The following is a 17274-nucleotide window of genomic DNA, read 5'->3' as shown; positions in this document are numbered from 1 at the left end:
ACTGTGTTAAGCTACATTCAGTTCTGGTATAGCAGATAACACTTATGTATACAAGTTTTTTTTATTGCTTTTTAAAATTATTCGTTATATATTTTTTACAGCCAATTCCTTATCCTTCTAATAGGGCAGTAGAAAACGAAACCACTACTGACTTCTAATCACTTCGGACGTAAAGAAATAAAATACCTTCTGTAACTAAGATAAAGTGTTCTGAACTGAAAACTGAGTGAACTCTATGACTTAAAATATGATAGTTTACACCTAACTTGTATAGTGCTTTATGCAGACCAAGCGTGTGACAGTGCTTGATTCTTCCAAGGTTTTAGAGATTTTCTAAATACTCATGATGGAAACTTTTTTTCCAGAATAAAAGGTACAAAATGTAAACAAATACAATGAATTCACCTTAATCTGCTGAACAGAAACAGTTCCTTTGTGAGAAGTACAAACCACTTGCGATAAGTATGGAGTACTGATATTGAGAGCAAACTATGGCAATGTAAACATTAACATTTCTTCTTAAATATCTAGCAAATGTATTGGTCCACTGATGCTGCAAGTAGGAATAGGTTCTTATTTAGTCATCTGTTCCCAAATTATAGTTGTATTGCCTGTATTCCAGAGAGAACAGAAAGGAGCGATTACACCATCTCTCTGGAATCAGACTAACAAACTATTGCCTACTTCATCTCATGGTCTCTGTAATTCCTAGACACCATCCCTTTGAGACATTTTCAGCAATGCAAAAATCTGTGACATACTGCCCCTTAAGGACAAGTGTAATGGAAAACTAATTGGAATTAATTCGTGAGTAAATAACAAAGGTCAATCTTAAAACTTTTAAGCTCTCTGAAATAATTATCCCAGATTTAAAGCTTGTCCACACTCTAGTAAAGGAGTATTCTCCAACTGAAAGAGTGTAAGAAGAACCTGAGTTACCACCTGAATTGAAAATAAAATCCTAATTTCAGCAACCCTGCACATTAAATCAGTGCAATACTCGTATTTTTCACAGGAACGTGAATTTTTGCTTTTCTGGAAATGAATTACAGATAAACATTTAACTGTTGGTAGCAAAAGATTGGTTCTGAGCTGCCCCAACAGCAGGGCAGGGGTCCTGCAGCGCTGCCCAACTCACCCATGTAGCACTGGGGCAGCACAGACCCAAACTGCTGGGTTAGACTGGTGCCCTGGGATTGAGCAGGCCAAACTGCTTTGTACAGGTCTGGACTGGGTTGTATGGATTGAACCAGGTTTAGACTGGGATTATAGGGGGATACTGGAGTGTTATAGGAACATATTTGGTTTGTTCAGTCTAGAGGAGAGTGAGGGGAGACCTCATTGTGGTCTTCAACATCCTCACAAGGGGAAGTCAAGGGGTAGGTACAGATCTCTTCACTCTTATGACCAGTGACAGGACTCAAGGACATGGCCTGAAGCTAAGTCAGGGGAGGTTTAGGTTGGGTAACAGGACAAGCTTCTTCCCCCAGAGGTTGGTTGGGCACTGGCACAGGCTCCCCAGGGAAGTGATCACAGCACCAAGCCTGACAGAGTGCAGAAGAATGTTCTCAGGCACAAGGTGTCACTCTCGGGGATGGTGCTGTGCAGGGCTGGGAGCAGGATTTTGATAATTCTTGTGAGACTCTTCCAGCTCAGGGTATTCCGATTCTACGATACTGGGCTAAACAGACCTAGACTGGGTTATACCGCGATGGACTGTGACGCACCGGCCCGGGCTCGGTTGCGGCTGGGTTAGACTGGGATGAACGGTAAATACTGGCTCAGACAGGGCCCGACCGGCTCCCGCGGCTCTGCGCCGGACAAGCTGCTCCCACAGCAGCGCTCACCGCCGCCCCTCGCGCGCCCCTCCTCACGCGGCCCTCACGCGCCGCGCGCACGCGCCCAGCCGCCCCCTCGCGCGCCGCCGCCACTTGTTTTGGAGGCGCGCGTGGTCCTCTCCGATTGGGCGCCGCCGCCCCGCCCCGCCCCGGCCCCGGGACCGGCAGGGGAACTACATCTCCCGGCGTGCCGCGCGGGGGCGGCCCGGGAGCGGCGGGCGCTGGAGCGGGGTGGCGGCGCCGCTGCTTCGCGAGAGGATCCCGGGCGCGCGCGGCGGGGCCGCGGACAGGTCGCGGTGAGCGCGGCGCCCCCGCCCGACGGGTCCCGCCGCCCGCAGCAGCGGCCGCGCCGGGAGGAGACGCTGCCGCCGCCGACCCGCGGCGCGTCCCTCTCCTTCCTGTACCGACGGCGGCGGGGCGAGGGCTGCCCCCTCCTCCGTCACTCGCGGCGGCGGAGGTAGCGGCAGCAGCATGAGCGGCGGCGGTGCCGGCCGGAGCGCGGCGGCGAGGGCACGGCTGGCAGCGCGGCTGCTGGCGGTGCTCGGCTGCGTCCTGACAGCGGAGGCCCAGGTAGGAACCGGCGGCTGGCGGGACGGTGCGGCGGCGCGGGACGGCAGGGAGCGGGGAGAGAGCGTGGCCGGGCAGGGATGCCTGCCGGCTGTGGAAGGGCTGCGGAGCCCCCCGGAGGGGCAGGGGCAGAGGCTGGAGGTGAGGTCACTCGGGGGGTCGTGGAGGAGAGGGCAGCTCTGGGCCGTGCCCTGTGCAGCCTCCCCCCGGAGAAGTCGGGCAGTCTCTCGCCGCAGTCTGCAGCCCACGTCCTTCCCCTTCCATCCCCTGTGGCTGGCACTTGCCGGGATCCAGCCCGGGGCTGGTGCCTCCGGTCTGCGCGGAGAAGTTGGTTGACCTGGGAACCACAGGTAGCAGCAGTCGTTGGGATGTTGTGTTGAGGAGCTCTCGGTTGGATCATGCCCTTGGCTTCAGGCAGAAACTTCGGTGCCCTGACTGATGAAGGCGGTGAGCAGCCATATGTTCCAGTGGTGATGCTAGTGCCCGGGCTTGGCTTGTGCTTAGGTCGTGCCTGTTTGCCCACGTTACAGGCACGGATGAAAACGCTCTTCCCTTCTGTAACTGCCTTCATAGCTTTAGGAGAACAAGTGTCTGTAGTTAGGAGCTCGCTATTCATCTCCCCTGTGACCGTGACTGAAATGGTAGCTAGTGTCAAGTAGGAAAGGCTTTCAGCTGGGCCAAAGATGTTTGAGTGAGTTTATAAAGGAATACACTGTCCACATGGGGCAAAGCTTGTTCTCTGGATTATTATTTTTCTTATATTTTCTAAATTTCTGCGATGTATAACATGCTGTACTGTTAGTGACCACCCAAGGTGGTGATGACAGTAGCGTAGATAACTTTTATTGAAGCTTTTTTTGTTGTAAATTGAGGTTGTCTCTCGTTTAAAAATCCATTATTGTAGTAACTATTTTAGCATAACTAGATGCTAATTGAAATTGAGTTCTTAAAGAAGCAATTAATAAAGCAGCATAGGTTTTTTGTGATGCTTGGCAGCGAGATTGGTTGTTGGTATTTCATAAAATTGTTAGCGTATTGTGTTCAGAGCTTGGCTTGTGGAGGAAAGGTAAGCTAGCCAATAGTTCTTGGAGTCGTGTTACCTGTTCTCTTGTTCTGCAGCTATTGCAAAGTAAAACATCTAAGGAACAAAACAAGGTGTCCCAGGTGGTCTTATAATTGTTGAAGCAATTAAAGTACAACAACCTGATAACACTAATAAGGTTGTTTGTATGAATAGATTGCTTATTATTATATGCAGTTATTCAGGTTTTTCGTAATGTTAAAGTGCTGAATGTGTTTCTCTTTCGAGATTTCATAAGGAGAAATTGATGCAGGTTGGACATTGACCTTCTGAAAGGTTGATTAATCTTGGAGAAGATAAGTTAAAAGTTTCACTTCTCCAGTATGGCTCTGATACCTGTTAAAGAACTAAACTAGGTTTGACAAGACCTGGAAGTACTTTGATAAGCATGTTGGAAATGTCGAAAAAATAGCACCTATGCAATGTCAGATGACTTCTTGAACACAAATTGTAGTAGGCTAATGCTTTTAGAGTTTATTGTAGAGTTCAAAGTAATTAACAGATGAAAAGAAATCATGATACTTGTCCATTGTAATGGAAGTGTGGTAACTTACAGTACAGTTTGACTTTATATTTGTGGACTAAGTTAACTGGTATAGTTCAATTTAAAAAAGGCAAAGTAGCAGTTGTGTGAATAATAAAGTAGGTCTTGCAATACGTGATTTTAACAGTGTAGTACACTGTTCTTCTTTTGATGTCCCCAGTTTGAAAAAAAGAATTTGTTGGAAGATCCAGGTGTTGACAAAAATGAAACTATTTTCTGCATGTTCTTGGAGTATTCCATTGTTACATCATTACAAGTGAGAGTGCTGAAGGCTGCACTTAGACTAAGAAAAAACCTCTAACTGGGGTACTTGAAGCCAGTGTTGCTGTTGTATTACTGTGCTATAAACCAACTCCACTGCTGAGCAGTATTACTGTTCCATATAAACTGTTAAAGTATTTTATAAATTGTGGTTTGGTACAGATACAGCTTAGTTTAATTTTAGAGCATGCTTTCCAAAGAAACATTGATTTTACTATTTTGTGCATACAGGGAACTAACTGTTCCACTTCTGAAAAAGTTGTGAGAGAAAAAAATTGAGAAGTTAGTTTGCTTGCTCCTGTTACTCTCAATTAATTTTCCTCTAAAAAATTTACTAGATCAGTTCTAATTTTTGAGGATGATTCATTTCTAAAACTTCATTGATCTAGGTAAACTGTACTGTGTTTTCAAAGATGTTCTTAGAATTGAGATCTTAGTTAAATAAAAAGGCTGCAGCTTTTTATTTTTCTACAAAGATTTGACACCGAGTGTAACTATTGCATGTTTATCTGGGACATTGTTCACCTGAAAAAGCATTTTCCATTTTGCATAGATGGTAAAATTATTTTTGTAAGCAGTGGGCAGCCTTATGAGCTCGTCATCAAAATAGTTTCCTACCCTTTATCTTCTCAGTCCAAAAAAACTTCCTTGTATCATCGTATTTATACAGTTCAGTAATATTTGAGCAAAATGTTGATAGTTATCTTTTTGCCTTTTTATATTATAATGAAGTATTATGATGTTTGTTTCATGGTATGGTGCTACCTGTAAAGGCTGCACCTTTACAGATTTCTGACTCTGTGTGATCAATAAGAAAATTAGAAATTTAAAATGAACTTATTATAGATTAAAATGCATGGGGGTTTATTTCTGTAAGCATCATTAATAACAGGTTTTTTCTTCTGACTTTGAAGCTGGCAGTCATGTGGGCCATGAAAAACCTGTAATTACACATTGGCTCTTTCATAGTTGTTTGCCCAGGTTTGAAGTTAGATAACATTAACAAGACAAGCATAACGGCAGGGAAATTTTTTGGTTAAAGTAACTTTGCTTAAATTAGTTTTACTTCATTGCCAAATATGCTCTACAGAATTGTGACAGCCTATTTAATACCTCAGGAAAAGTAGGATCTACGTAAGGTGAATTTTCCACTTAAGTGCTTTATTGCCATATCCTCATCTCTTTATTCTCACAGAAAGTTGGGGGAAATCCATTTTCCAGGCTCCCTTTATGCTTTATGAAGGAGCAGAAGCCTACAATTTGGTTTCTAGTGGCTCTTTTACATCAAGCTTGGTTATATAAGAGTATCTGTTCTGTAAAGTACAGGAGTGATTTATCATGCATAAAACAGATTAGATGATTTCATAATCTCATCTATGTGGAATCTGTGGAGGGGAAGAAAGCCACAAAATATTTTTTGTCTCCTTTTGCACATAATATTTTAATAGTTAGAGGTTCTTCTAATCCCATGCAAGATAGAAGATCTTTGGGCATTTCTATTTTAAATGCTTTCTAGGCCATCATGGATGTCAATGAATTTCCTGTCTGGCTGAAGAATAGTAGTAGTAAACACCAGTGTTTGATTCCATTCCCTTAGATGTGGTCTAAAGCCTTCAGACATGTTTGTAGCAGTTTAAGAATCTGTGCCTAAGAGAGTTTGTGTAGATTTATTTAAATTTATAATACATGTGTTCATAGGATCACACTTTCAGTGTTTCCACCTTTCAATAAGACACTGCCAGGGTCTCAGCAAGAGTGTTGCCATAGCCTAGTCTACCAAGTTAGTTGGAGCTGTCCTCTCTGCTGCATGCACAGTTCTGCCTTCTCTTCCTGTGCTGGCAGCAGCACTTCTGCACTGGTAGTGTGCTGCTTTTCATAGAGGTGGTCTTAACCTAGTGCAGTAGCAGTACAGCTTGCTTTCCTCGCACAAGGAGAGGGATGAGACTTGGAAAAGTCAGACTCAGTTTCACAACAGATTCACAATATAGATCCCTGCACCTCGTTTTCCTAGTATTTATTTGTTGAATTTAATTGTGAAATTGCAAACTTCTTGGGCACAGAAAAACCTACACTCCTTTCCCCCATGCCTCTAAAGAAACTCGATGGAGTGTTTTCACACTTTGAGAAGAAATATAAAAATAAGATGACAGTGTGTGATTGTAGGGTTTTTTTAGGCAATGCGACTCATGAGCATTTGGCAGGAGAATATTTGATATGCAACTCTGCTAATATACCACGTGTCTGTAATTCGGAAAATCTTGTTACTCATTCTGCAGAAAGTTCTATATGCTGAAAGTGTCAACAAATTTCAGGGATGAAATTGTAAATCTTGTTAACATTGATTCAGCATTGCATTTGAAGGTGGGTTTAAGCTCAAAAAAGTGCTACAGTCTTACTTGGAGCGTGTGAGGCATGTTACAGAGTATTTTAGTGATGAGAAATATTTGCTATGGAACTGCTTTTCACTAGTATTTCTTTTGACTGCCATATTTTTCTCTTTAAAGGATTTTTCTGTATTCTATATTAAAAATAAATGTTTATGTATTTTTTCAATAGCTCACAGGAGTCCTAGATGATTGTTTATGTGACATAGAAAGCATTGATGACTTCAATACTTTCAAGATCTTTCCCAAAATACAGAAGCTGCAAGAACGTGATTACTTCAGATATTACAAGGTACACTTAGGATGGTATTTTCCTGAATAATTTCAATAAAATGCAGAAGATATAGGAAGGATTGCCTACTAAGTCAACTTGCCAGTGTTAAGCTGTCTATTAGAAGCCCACAGTTCTTTAATTTGGTTGAAAGAGGTTTTCAGTCCCTGACAGTTATGTTGGTAATAAGTTTTGTTTGCTATGTTAATCCTGGAGTCAGTGACAGTAAATCATGACTACTTTCATTCAATTGATAAGTGGTAATTTTAAAGATAGTGCCTTTGTACTGCTGCATCTAGAAAAGGATCATATATTAGCAATTTTCTGCCAGCATGCAGTGCTTATCTTCTAAGAAATGTGTGTATTTTGAAATGGAAATATTGCAATGATTTGCTTTTCTTGTAAATTGCCGTCTTATTTCTGATTTTAGTATTTGCTATCTAGAGAACTGTTATTCCTTTGAAAAATAGGTTAAACCGTTCCTTTTACAAGTAGTATGTAATATCACTTTTTATTACTTAAAGCATTTTTTTCTTCTGTATTACTATCTGATGTGCAAATGAAGATTTGACGCCTGATAGTTCTGTTTTCAGATATGCTTAACTTGGAAGTGAAGTTGCGTTTTGACTGAGCTAATCAGATGGTTGCCTGCCACTGGAAAAAGGAAGTTACACTCCTCTGGGGCAGCATCCTGCCCCTTTGCTACTTTTAGCTCTCAGTTAGGCCAATGCATATCTTTAACCTGGTAGATTTTTAGTTTGGGTGTTTTGGTTTGTCCTTTGATAGAGGGTTTTGTTGATTTTAATGGGTTTTTTTTCTCTCAGGATGTAGAAAGTTATCTAGCCCATCTCAGACAAATATTAAACTCACACAAGATGGGATTATGAGTGTAAAGAAGGTGAAAAAAACCCCACTAGACTCATTCCTTTCAAGCCTGAGCAAGCAGTAATGTGTAACTGCACCCTGAATGTCCTGCTAGATGATATAGTCCTAAATTCGCTTTTCAAGAGAAACAGGATATTTGCAACTTCAGTACTATTACATCATGTAGTAGTGGTAGTGAGATTCTCCAGAGGCAGCAGAAAGATGCAAAACAAAGTACTTGAAGAAGAGGAGCAACAGCTCTATGAGGCTTCATGCAACAGTAATTCCACCTTGCAAATTAAGAGCTAATGTTGCATCAGCAGTTCTGCAGATCATACTCTAAAGGTGTTGCAATCCTGCCTCATCTTTTATACTGATCTTCCTAATAGATGATCAGTTCCAAGGGACTGTGTGCAGTGCACCCAGCACCACACTTCACTTAGCACTTCCAATGGTGGCAGGGAAGAATTTGTGTGGAACAAGCAAACTGAGTAAGTCAGTCAGAATGTTCTTCAGTTTTTCCTGTTTGAATAAGCAACAGCTTTTTTGAATGATGGAAGTGCTTTTAAGCACATGAATGAATGTGGAAATTGAGAAGGTAGGTGTCATGGTTTAGGAATGGTACTCCCTAAATCTGTGATCCCACTGAACCATGCATCACTCACTCCCATTTTCCTCTCCCTCTGTATGCTACGTTGGGGTGGAGATGACAATTGGAGGCACAAAAAGTAAAGATCATGGGTTGAGATAAGAACAATTTTCTGGAAACAGCAATGAGATAAGAAAATTAACAGTAGCAGCAACAATACTAATGACAGAGGGCATAAGAAAATAAGTTGTTCACACGGAGGGGAGAAAAAAGGTAATAGACCATATCAGACAATTCTCTCTGCCATGTTTTCTCGACTGGAAGGAACCTCTTCTCTCTGGAAGAGCATCCCTTTCCTGTACCCCTGGCCATGATGTGAGGTGGTATAGAACAATCTCCAGGTCCTAGCCGTGCCCTCTCCTAGTTACTGCAATTATTAACCCTGTCCTTGCCAGAACCAGGACATTATTTAGTCATCATCTAGGTCAGCTACACTGTCAGGGGGAATATACTTGTTCTTGGACTGAAAACGTTCCTACTCCGAAGTAACTGAATTTGTAATAGGAACCTGGATTGTGAACTTCTATAACTTCTGCCACAGTATTCCTATTGTGTTACTAGTTCAACAGCCATAGAAGAACTCAAACCTGAATGTATAATACTGAATGGATGAGGTAGTTTTTATTTAAAGGCCATGGAGAACTTCATAAAGTCTTGCTGAAATTGTGCTAGGTGGTTTCTAGATGGTAGAACACTTCTCAATGAAAAAATAAAAAAATTTGTCTCTTTAGTTTTATACATCAAAACACACAAACTGTGGAAACCTCACAGTGAAGAATCTGTCTTTTAACTTGTGAAAGGACTGACTAATACTCTAAGTGATAATAATGAAATCCAATACCTCATATCCTGAAGAAAATAGGATGTTTCTGTGTAGACAGTGTGTGATTGCTATTGATTAAAGTACAAGTGCTATACAATCTCAGTTTGTGTGTGCTGGTTTTTGGTGCTCTTCAGTCATTCTAGGACTAGTATATCTTGATTTGCATGTGTTCTTTCTCAGTTAATCTGCAGTTTAGGCAGCATTCCTCCATGTAAAAGCAGTGGCTGCCTATTTACTTATATCTTCCTCAGTGTGTAAACATTTTTTGATTGTGAGAGTTTACTTTGAAGGAGGTTGTAATTTAACTATGTTAGCTGGTCGTGGTTTTTGGGTAGAAATTGGTGGGAGGTGAAAATTTTATATAATAGGTCTTATTGTGAAGGTGATATAGAATGTAAAACTATTTTGTGATTTATTTAAAAAAAGATGAGTGAACAAGTACAAAACATAATTTTACCTTTTTTTTTCCTAGGAATAGTGTTTGTGCATTGAATAGAGGGAATGGGGGGGAAGCAACCTAAAAATCTCTGTTTTTATTGTAGCTATGCTACAAAGGTTTGAGTTGTAACAAGAAGATATTTGTCATCACTTCTATGAAGTCGTACCATCTGCTAAATGCCTTGTCAGGGTTTTTTGACAGAGGAATCTCTTTAACATTTTAAAATATTAATCTGGCTTTAGTCTAATTTTGAAATCCAAAATCATCCAAGCACTTATTTGAATTAGTTAATTTTAGTTATGAGAGATTTAATTTTTGCTTTAATATACTATGTGTTTGGGTTCATTCACTGGAGACCATTATCATTAACAGTTTCACTGCACAAAGCTCCAGGTTATGTAGTTAGAGTAATTAAAATAAACCAGCTGACAGACCAAGCCCCCCCAAAACCCCCTAAACTTAAAGTACTTAATATAACACTTTTTCCTTGTATCCTCTTCTTTAATTTAAGGGATTTCCTTATCCTGAGAGCTTTCTTCTACAGTTACCTTATGTAAGTGGTGATTGTAAACTTTTGTTTTTGTATGTTTAGGTCAACCTGAAGAGACCGTGCCCATTTTGGGCTGACGACGGCCATTGTTCCATCAAAGATTGTCATGTAGAGCCTTGTCCTGAGGTATGGATCAAATCATATTTAATAGAAAAAGGTTTTTTAGCTAAAAATTTGCTAATTTGCAGTGGCTAGTACTGTAGTAACCATATTTACTAATGAGAACTTAAATTTAAATAAAAACAACAAAATTATTTTCCGTTCCAAAAGTAGAAATACAACCAAAGTATTTTAAGATCTTAGTCATTTTATGAACAAAGCAGATAGCTTCAAGAATAAGTTGCTTCTAAGCTCTACCACTGTTTTGGATATAACATGTTGAGAAGGTAAAGGAGCAAGTTAATTTTTCAAAAAACAACTTTGTTTTGACCTCTACAGGAATGATACCTAATATGTAGGTTTTAATCAAGCATAAACATTTCTATCAACAGCGTAAAAGCTGTGATTTTTTTTTTTGTTTGTTTGTTTTAGAGCAAAATACCAGTTGGAATTAAGGCTGGGAGCTCTAATAAAGTAAGTACTCCTTTATTTTCTAAGTTCTTTCTGATTTTTTAAAAATCTTGACTTTATAACAGCTGTGTGACTTTTTAGTACAAACCTTCAGTCTTCGCATACTGATGAAATAGTTAGGATAACTGATCAATTCCTGTATGGGGCTTTACCTTTTTACCTTTATGTATAATAGTGTTTCTGACATAGCTGGTACTATCATGTCAATTTGAGTCTGTCATTGCTTGAGAGCTGGTACAGACTGAATTAGTGAATGACAAGGGACAGCAGTGCATGGCCACAGAATGTCTAATGCAAAATTGTTGCTTCATTTCTGAATACAGGCCACCTTCTAAAAAACTATGGTCTAAAATGCACAGAGCAGCACAGCAGCAGCCGTGCAGTCTTTTTTAAAGAATCATAAAGTATCACAACATCTAATATTAGAAGAACCCAAATGATTGCATGTTCTGCTGTGTCTAATTTTCAAGAGGTCAGTAGTCCAGAGATTATTTGGTCATTAGTCCAAAAACAGTTTAGGCTAAAGTGGCCAGTGCAAATTTAAGTAGTCAGTCTGTGCTGTTGGCTTTTGCTTGCATCTCTCCAAGCCATCCTTCTTAGATCACCAAGCGATCTTAGCAAAGCCAAAAAAGTAAAGAGGCTATATATGCCTAGGAAAAGAGGTCAGAGCAGAAAGACCCTCACATCCCAAACACAGTGCCCAAGAATGAGCATTTTAGCAGTTGATGGGATAATGGTGCCCAAATGAGAGATCTTCCCACTGAGTGCCTCGACGGTGTTGAGGATATTTACCTCTTGGTTAACTGTCGTATCTCCATCCTCCCCAGTGCTTTCTAACTCACTGAACAGCCTGAGTGTAGTTCACCATATCATAAAGGACTGTTGGCATTAGGTTTAGACCTCATGCCAAGAAATGTTATCAGAGATAGCTGAGATGACTTCTTCATTGTGAATTGATGACTTGTGTCCTGCTGTCTTGAACAGTGCAGGCAAGTCTGTCCAAGCTTTAGTTCAAGAGGAAGTCTTGTCTCCTTTATACATACATTGTTAAATCACTCTGAAATAGAGGCTGCCTCTTCATTTAAAGGTTCCTGGTAATCAGAGAAGAAACATCTTTCTCACTGACATAATTTAAATGTCAGTCATTTGCCATTTCAGCACAAGCAGCAGTAGTTCGTCTGAAAAGCTGACACTATCTCTGGGCTGAAGATCTTGTGTTTTAGTTGAATAACCTGTTGACAGTTGTCTTTTTCATTGACTCTTTTATCTTCCAAGCTTGATTATAGAGAAAATAACTCCTGGAATACCATAATGCTTCCTAAAGAGAAGGACTGTAAGACTTCAAAGACAGTTTAAGAAAATATTCTTGCAATAGGCATTTGAGCTTCATGATTGATTAATCTTGAGAGCCATAAATAAGTTAAATAATAGCCAAAGAGTATGCTGTTCTTTAGATACTTCACATGAGCGTATCGAATTGGACTTAGGAAGTGAAAAAACAGATGTCTTTTGCTTTCACCACAATAAAGTGGAATAGCTTCTTTGGGAAGCTGTCACTTGCTGTATGTTCACTACAGTGGTTTCCTTTGAGTTCCCTTGTTGGTTGTTGAAACCAGCTACCATACTGAAAGTTGGGCAATTCTGTACCTTTAATTTGTAGAAGACACTAGTATGTGCTGCTTTTCTGTTAGAGAAGCAAATATTTCTGTGGGAAAATTGTTGTCAGAACAGACTAAATCTTACCCATGCCATTTTCTTCCTTATGTTTCAGTTGAAAGATCTTTCTTGGAGCCAATTAAAAATTGACAATCTCATTTAATATCCCTTTTAAGGAAGTATCAGATTTGTTTTAGTATGAATGTTTTGTTTCAAGGACTGTGCAAGTACTGTGCTCTAATTTCCCATTTGGGGAAGTCTTGCACCTTATGGCTTATCCATAAAGTACTGGGTTAAAATAAATGGTTTTTTTTTTTCCCTGAGGGCATACCTGTACAGCTTCTCTCTTTCATATTGATAATGTCTGCCTTGGAAAAGTGAAAACAACCAAAGGCATCTGCTTAATAGTGAGAGTTGTACTCTCTTGAGTAGATATACTCATGGTAGAATCCTGTGGAGAGGTTTTCTGTGACTTCTGTCCAGTTCCCCATTGCCTTCCTCTCCTAATGTAGAGGAGCTTGTAAACTTATAGCTTTATTTAGGCTTTTGTGGGGGATTTTTTTTTGTTTGTTAGCTGAACAGTTAAGAGAACAGTTCTTTTGAAAGTTCATGTAGCTGCTAAGACCAAGGTTGTACTTGTGCAGCTTCCCCATAGGAGTGCAGTTAGCAATAGAGGATGTCTTTTTAATTCTTGACACCACTATAAGCCTTTTGAAATCGTGCTGTAGAGGCACATGGTAATTTCCCTTTCTATAGTTCTGTTTCATTTGAATGGTGAATGCATGTTTTGGGGCTAGACAGTAAAGAATTGTCCTGACTGCTGTATTAATCTTTGAAGCAAGGGACAGGATGCAGTAACTCAAGGTTACAACATTTAACTTTGTAATTTATTTCCTGCCCTTCTCTTTTCTGGTTTGGTTTGGTTTTTGTGTTTTGTTTTTTTTTTTCCCCAGTAACTGGTCTTAGAAAATCCTAGTTGGCAAAACCAGATATTTTGTCCTGATCTTGTCAGGGGTCACAGAGCACTGATCTGATAACTTGCTGTTAAACACTGGAGAATAGGGAAGACTGGAAATGTTTTTTGAGACTTGAATGTTCACTGTGTTTGAAACCTTAAATTTAGGATTATAGTCTTGGCAGCAACCTTTTTTTCACTTCAGGGTAGGGATTGGTGTGCAGCTCTAGACATGCAGAATGTTTACTTCAGCATCTCAGTATGTTCTTTCATCAGCAGTATATGTTTGTCTAGGTTAGATCCATTCCTTGTTCCCATTTTTCCATTTAACATCCATGTGATGCTTAAGAATGAGGTCCCATGCCTGTCAAATCCAAGAAAATTGAGTGAGAAGTTCTTTCTAGAGTAAATATTTATGGGCAAGGCCCCTAACAAGATTTAAATTACTTGTTTTTTTAAATCTCCTTTACTTCTTTGGTCTTCAGGGGGTTCTGCTGTTTTCCCTTGTATTGGTTCAGGCAAATGCATTTTTAAAGCAAATCATCTTGCTTACTCATCTGAACAGTTTTAATTAAATACTTTCTTTTTTTGAGAAGTATTGTGATCCATATTGTGGTGGTACTTTGCCTCTGGCATCTTGACCACAAGTCTGTCCTCAGAAATGAACTGTTCTTTCTTTTAAAACTTATCATTTATTTATTTTACTAATTGACCTAAAGCTTAGTCTGGAAAGAAAACCACATACATGTACAAAACGATCCAAAAACCCCAAAAAGGAGGAAATTTGGTTTATCTTTTAAGAGAGCACTGTTACTACCTTTTGTGTTCCAAAACTTAGAAGGACTTTTTGAGCTTTAAGCTGACACACTTAAATTCCCTGCTGGTATAACCACATTATTATAGAATAGTGGAGTTCAGTCTTTAATTCTTCAAATGTTGTCCTGAGAAGTGTTCCAGAAGTAGGTCTATTTTAGTAGATTACTTTTTTGAAAAATACTTTGAGTTCTGCTGGAAAAGCCTGTCTTCCAGACCTGTGCACATGTGAAGTGAGCCAATCAATTGGATTAAATGAAATGTGAGGGGGAAATGGCCAAAACTAATAAATATACCTACTGAAATAATCAATGAAGCTTGGGGTATGATAATACTTGCAAAAACAAGGTGTGTTTATAGGTATGACACTGCTTGTCTTTCAAGGTCCTTTTATGAGACTTTAAATAGGTATCTGAAACACTCCATTTAGGGTGTTTCATAGCAAAAGAACTCCATTTAATTTAAACAAAAGGCAAAACAAAATTTTGGCATCTTTAGTTGAATTCTTTGTAGTAGTGAAATTCACAGAGGGCAATCAGACTGCTGAACTTAAGTGAAGAAAAAGTCAAAGTAAGAAATGTTCCAGAATCATGTACTGCCTCTAGAATAAGAGGATTTTCCCTAATACTAGGGAATTCACTGCTAAGCTTAGAAACACCTCTCACAGCACCTGTTCTTAGAGGATTTAAGTAATTCATTTGCATATTAAATATGACTTTTCTTACAGTATTCAAAAGCAGCAAATAATTCCAAAGAATTGGAAGACTGTGAGCAAGCTAACAAGCTGGGAGCAGTTAACAGTACCTTAAGGTATGCTGTGATTTACATTAACAATACAAAAATAGTAAGAAAGGAACGCTTTCTTTTGTCTGTCTGGTTTTGGAAATGTGCTGGTTTTTGTTTTGCATTCTTTCCATAACCCATTAGAAAGTAAATGTGAAACAATGCAAGAACATCTGAAGGCAAAGGTATTAAATGATAAGTAGACTTTTTTTTTGTTGTTTAAAGTACAGTTTTATATTATTTAAAAGAGCTATCTTACAGCATCAAGAGTCAGAGGAAACTTGCAAATAAACCCACCTTTTCCTACTCTTTGTTCTTGACAACTGTGCTGGATTAAGGAGTTTTGTCCTGCTCTGTCCCACTGTTGCACTGATGTGCCTGTTTGTGAGCATTCAGTGAACCTAGATCAGGGAGTTTGAGTTACTTTTGTTGCTGGCAAAGTTATTTTTAGCTTGGATCAATTCCCTGATCTTGCTTATTGCATGGCACTGTCAAGATTGGGTGGGAGGAATTATGCAGGATGGTGTTGCCCCTAGGTACAAAAGTGTGTGTAACAGCATTTGGAAAACCTAGCACTCTACTGGATTCCCCACCTTTGAAAAACAGAAATAGAAAAATCAATTCTTCACTGTTGACGGAGGGATGTAGTGTCTTTGCCCACAGATTTCAGCAGTTCTACCTGGTAAAGATGTTGAAACTTTCTTGTGCCCTGAAAAAAGTGACTGTTTCTGCCTGCTGTGTGGTGTTTTAGGGGAAGTAAGAAGCTGTGAATTCTGTTACATTTCTGCAAGGCAAAAGAATGTGAGATTGTATTTGTAAATGGAGAGACAGAGAAAATGCCTTTATGGGAATAGGATAGACAGTTAAAGATGGGAGAGGGCAGATAATGGATCCTTTAAGTGGAGGAAGAGTTTGTGCCTTGCAGGAAAACTTCTGTGTTCTCTACCTAGCAGTGCATCATACGTTTGGGTTTGGGTTATTTTCCTTTATAAGTTGTATTTCTTGTGGTTATCAAATCTTGCCTGTTGGTGATTACCAGAGAATTTCCTCACCTAACGCTACATATATCCTATTGGGATTTGTCAGAAGGCTAGAAATGTATCATGTTTTAGAATTGCCTCTGTTTGTAGAATTGAGCTGGCACTAATTTGATCAAACAGAATAGGTTGTTTTCATTATTTCCAGGCGCTTCACTGCACCCTGGAGCAGAGTTCCCAAAATTAACTTTGCCTACATTTTGCTGACAGCAGTGTGGCATTAGTAGCTCTGTGCTGCACACAGTTGTAGAAGAAAGCTTTTGGCATTGTTTGTGTTTCATAGTGTGGGAACTTCAAAGTACTTGTCTCTCTAGTACCGTGCACCTTTGAAAATGCTAGAGCAAGTAGAATACCATTATTATTTAAATGGCTTAGGACAAATCATATTCATAGAGTACTTTAGCTTAGAAGAGGGATTTAGACATCTAGTCTCCCGGTAAAAAGCAAGGCACTTACTGTTGTAGGTTTCATTGAAAGTACAGGTTATGAAAATAGGGTGATTTCTCCCTCTCCCACCCTCAAAGTGACAGCTGCTAAAGTAATACTTTGAAATGTGTTAAAATGTATTCTGTGAACATATTTTACCAAGCTCTTAATGAAGGAAGAGAAGCCACTGCATAGTTTCTTCAAATAATGGTGTAATCTTTGTCTCAACATTAAGTTGACTTTTGAAAGTATTGTAGTTAATGTCTGATTGAATCTCTGTGCAATTAGCAAGGGGTAACTTCATCTATTCTCAAGTTCCAGATATACTAACTCAGAATCCGCTTCCAAGATATGTGTGGGTTGTATTTCTTTCAGAAGCTCTTACTGACATTGTTTATTTAAAAGTTAAAAATCAAATGGCTTTTTTTTCCCCCTCAGTAACCAAAGTAAGGAAGCTTTCATTGACTGGGCAAGATACGACGATTCACAGGATCACTTTTGTGAACTTGATGGTAAAATGTTTATGCTTTTTCAGTTTGTTTTATTTGCTGTCTCATAAAACTGCAAAAGATCATACCTTCTCTACAAATAACCCTTTAAAAAAACTTTTAAATTTTGTCCCAAGTGGAAATATGACAATCCATATCATTCACACAAAGTGCAAATTTTTGCAATTTTACAAGGAGTGTTTGGTAACCTATACAATGCACATTCACTGTTACCTCCTTTTAGTATATTGAACAGGAGATACTTATGTAAGTAA

General features: G+C 39.5%; 1 protein-coding gene across 1 annotated transcript in view; it reads left to right on the top strand.

Moving 5' to 3' along the window:
* Window positions 1–2034: 2034 nt before the first annotated feature.
* Window positions 2035–17274, top strand: part of ERO1B (endoplasmic reticulum oxidoreductase 1 beta) — a 28868-nt gene continuing 13628 nt past the window's right edge. The window contains exons 1-6 of the mRNA XM_085055512.1: window positions 2035–2408; window positions 6848–6967; window positions 10314–10397; window positions 10803–10844; window positions 14993–15075; window positions 16950–17023. Coding sequence (XP_084911638.1) covers window positions 2310–2408; window positions 6848–6967; window positions 10314–10397; window positions 10803–10844; window positions 14993–15075; window positions 16950–17023 — 502 coding nt within the window. The 5' untranslated portion in view covers window positions 2035–2309. The remainder of the gene's footprint in view (window positions 2409–6847; window positions 6968–10313; window positions 10398–10802; window positions 10845–14992; window positions 15076–16949; window positions 17024–17274) is intronic.

The sequence above is a fragment of the Lichenostomus cassidix genome, chromosome 3 (assembly GCF_008360975.1).
Source record: "Lichenostomus cassidix isolate B80296 chromosome 3, HeHo_3.0, whole genome shotgun sequence".
Lineage (NCBI taxonomy): Eukaryota > Metazoa > Chordata > Aves > Passeriformes > Meliphagidae > Lichenostomus > Lichenostomus cassidix.
Note: the sequence above shows the minus strand (reverse complement) of the source record. Positions and strands in the feature narration are given on the sequence as shown.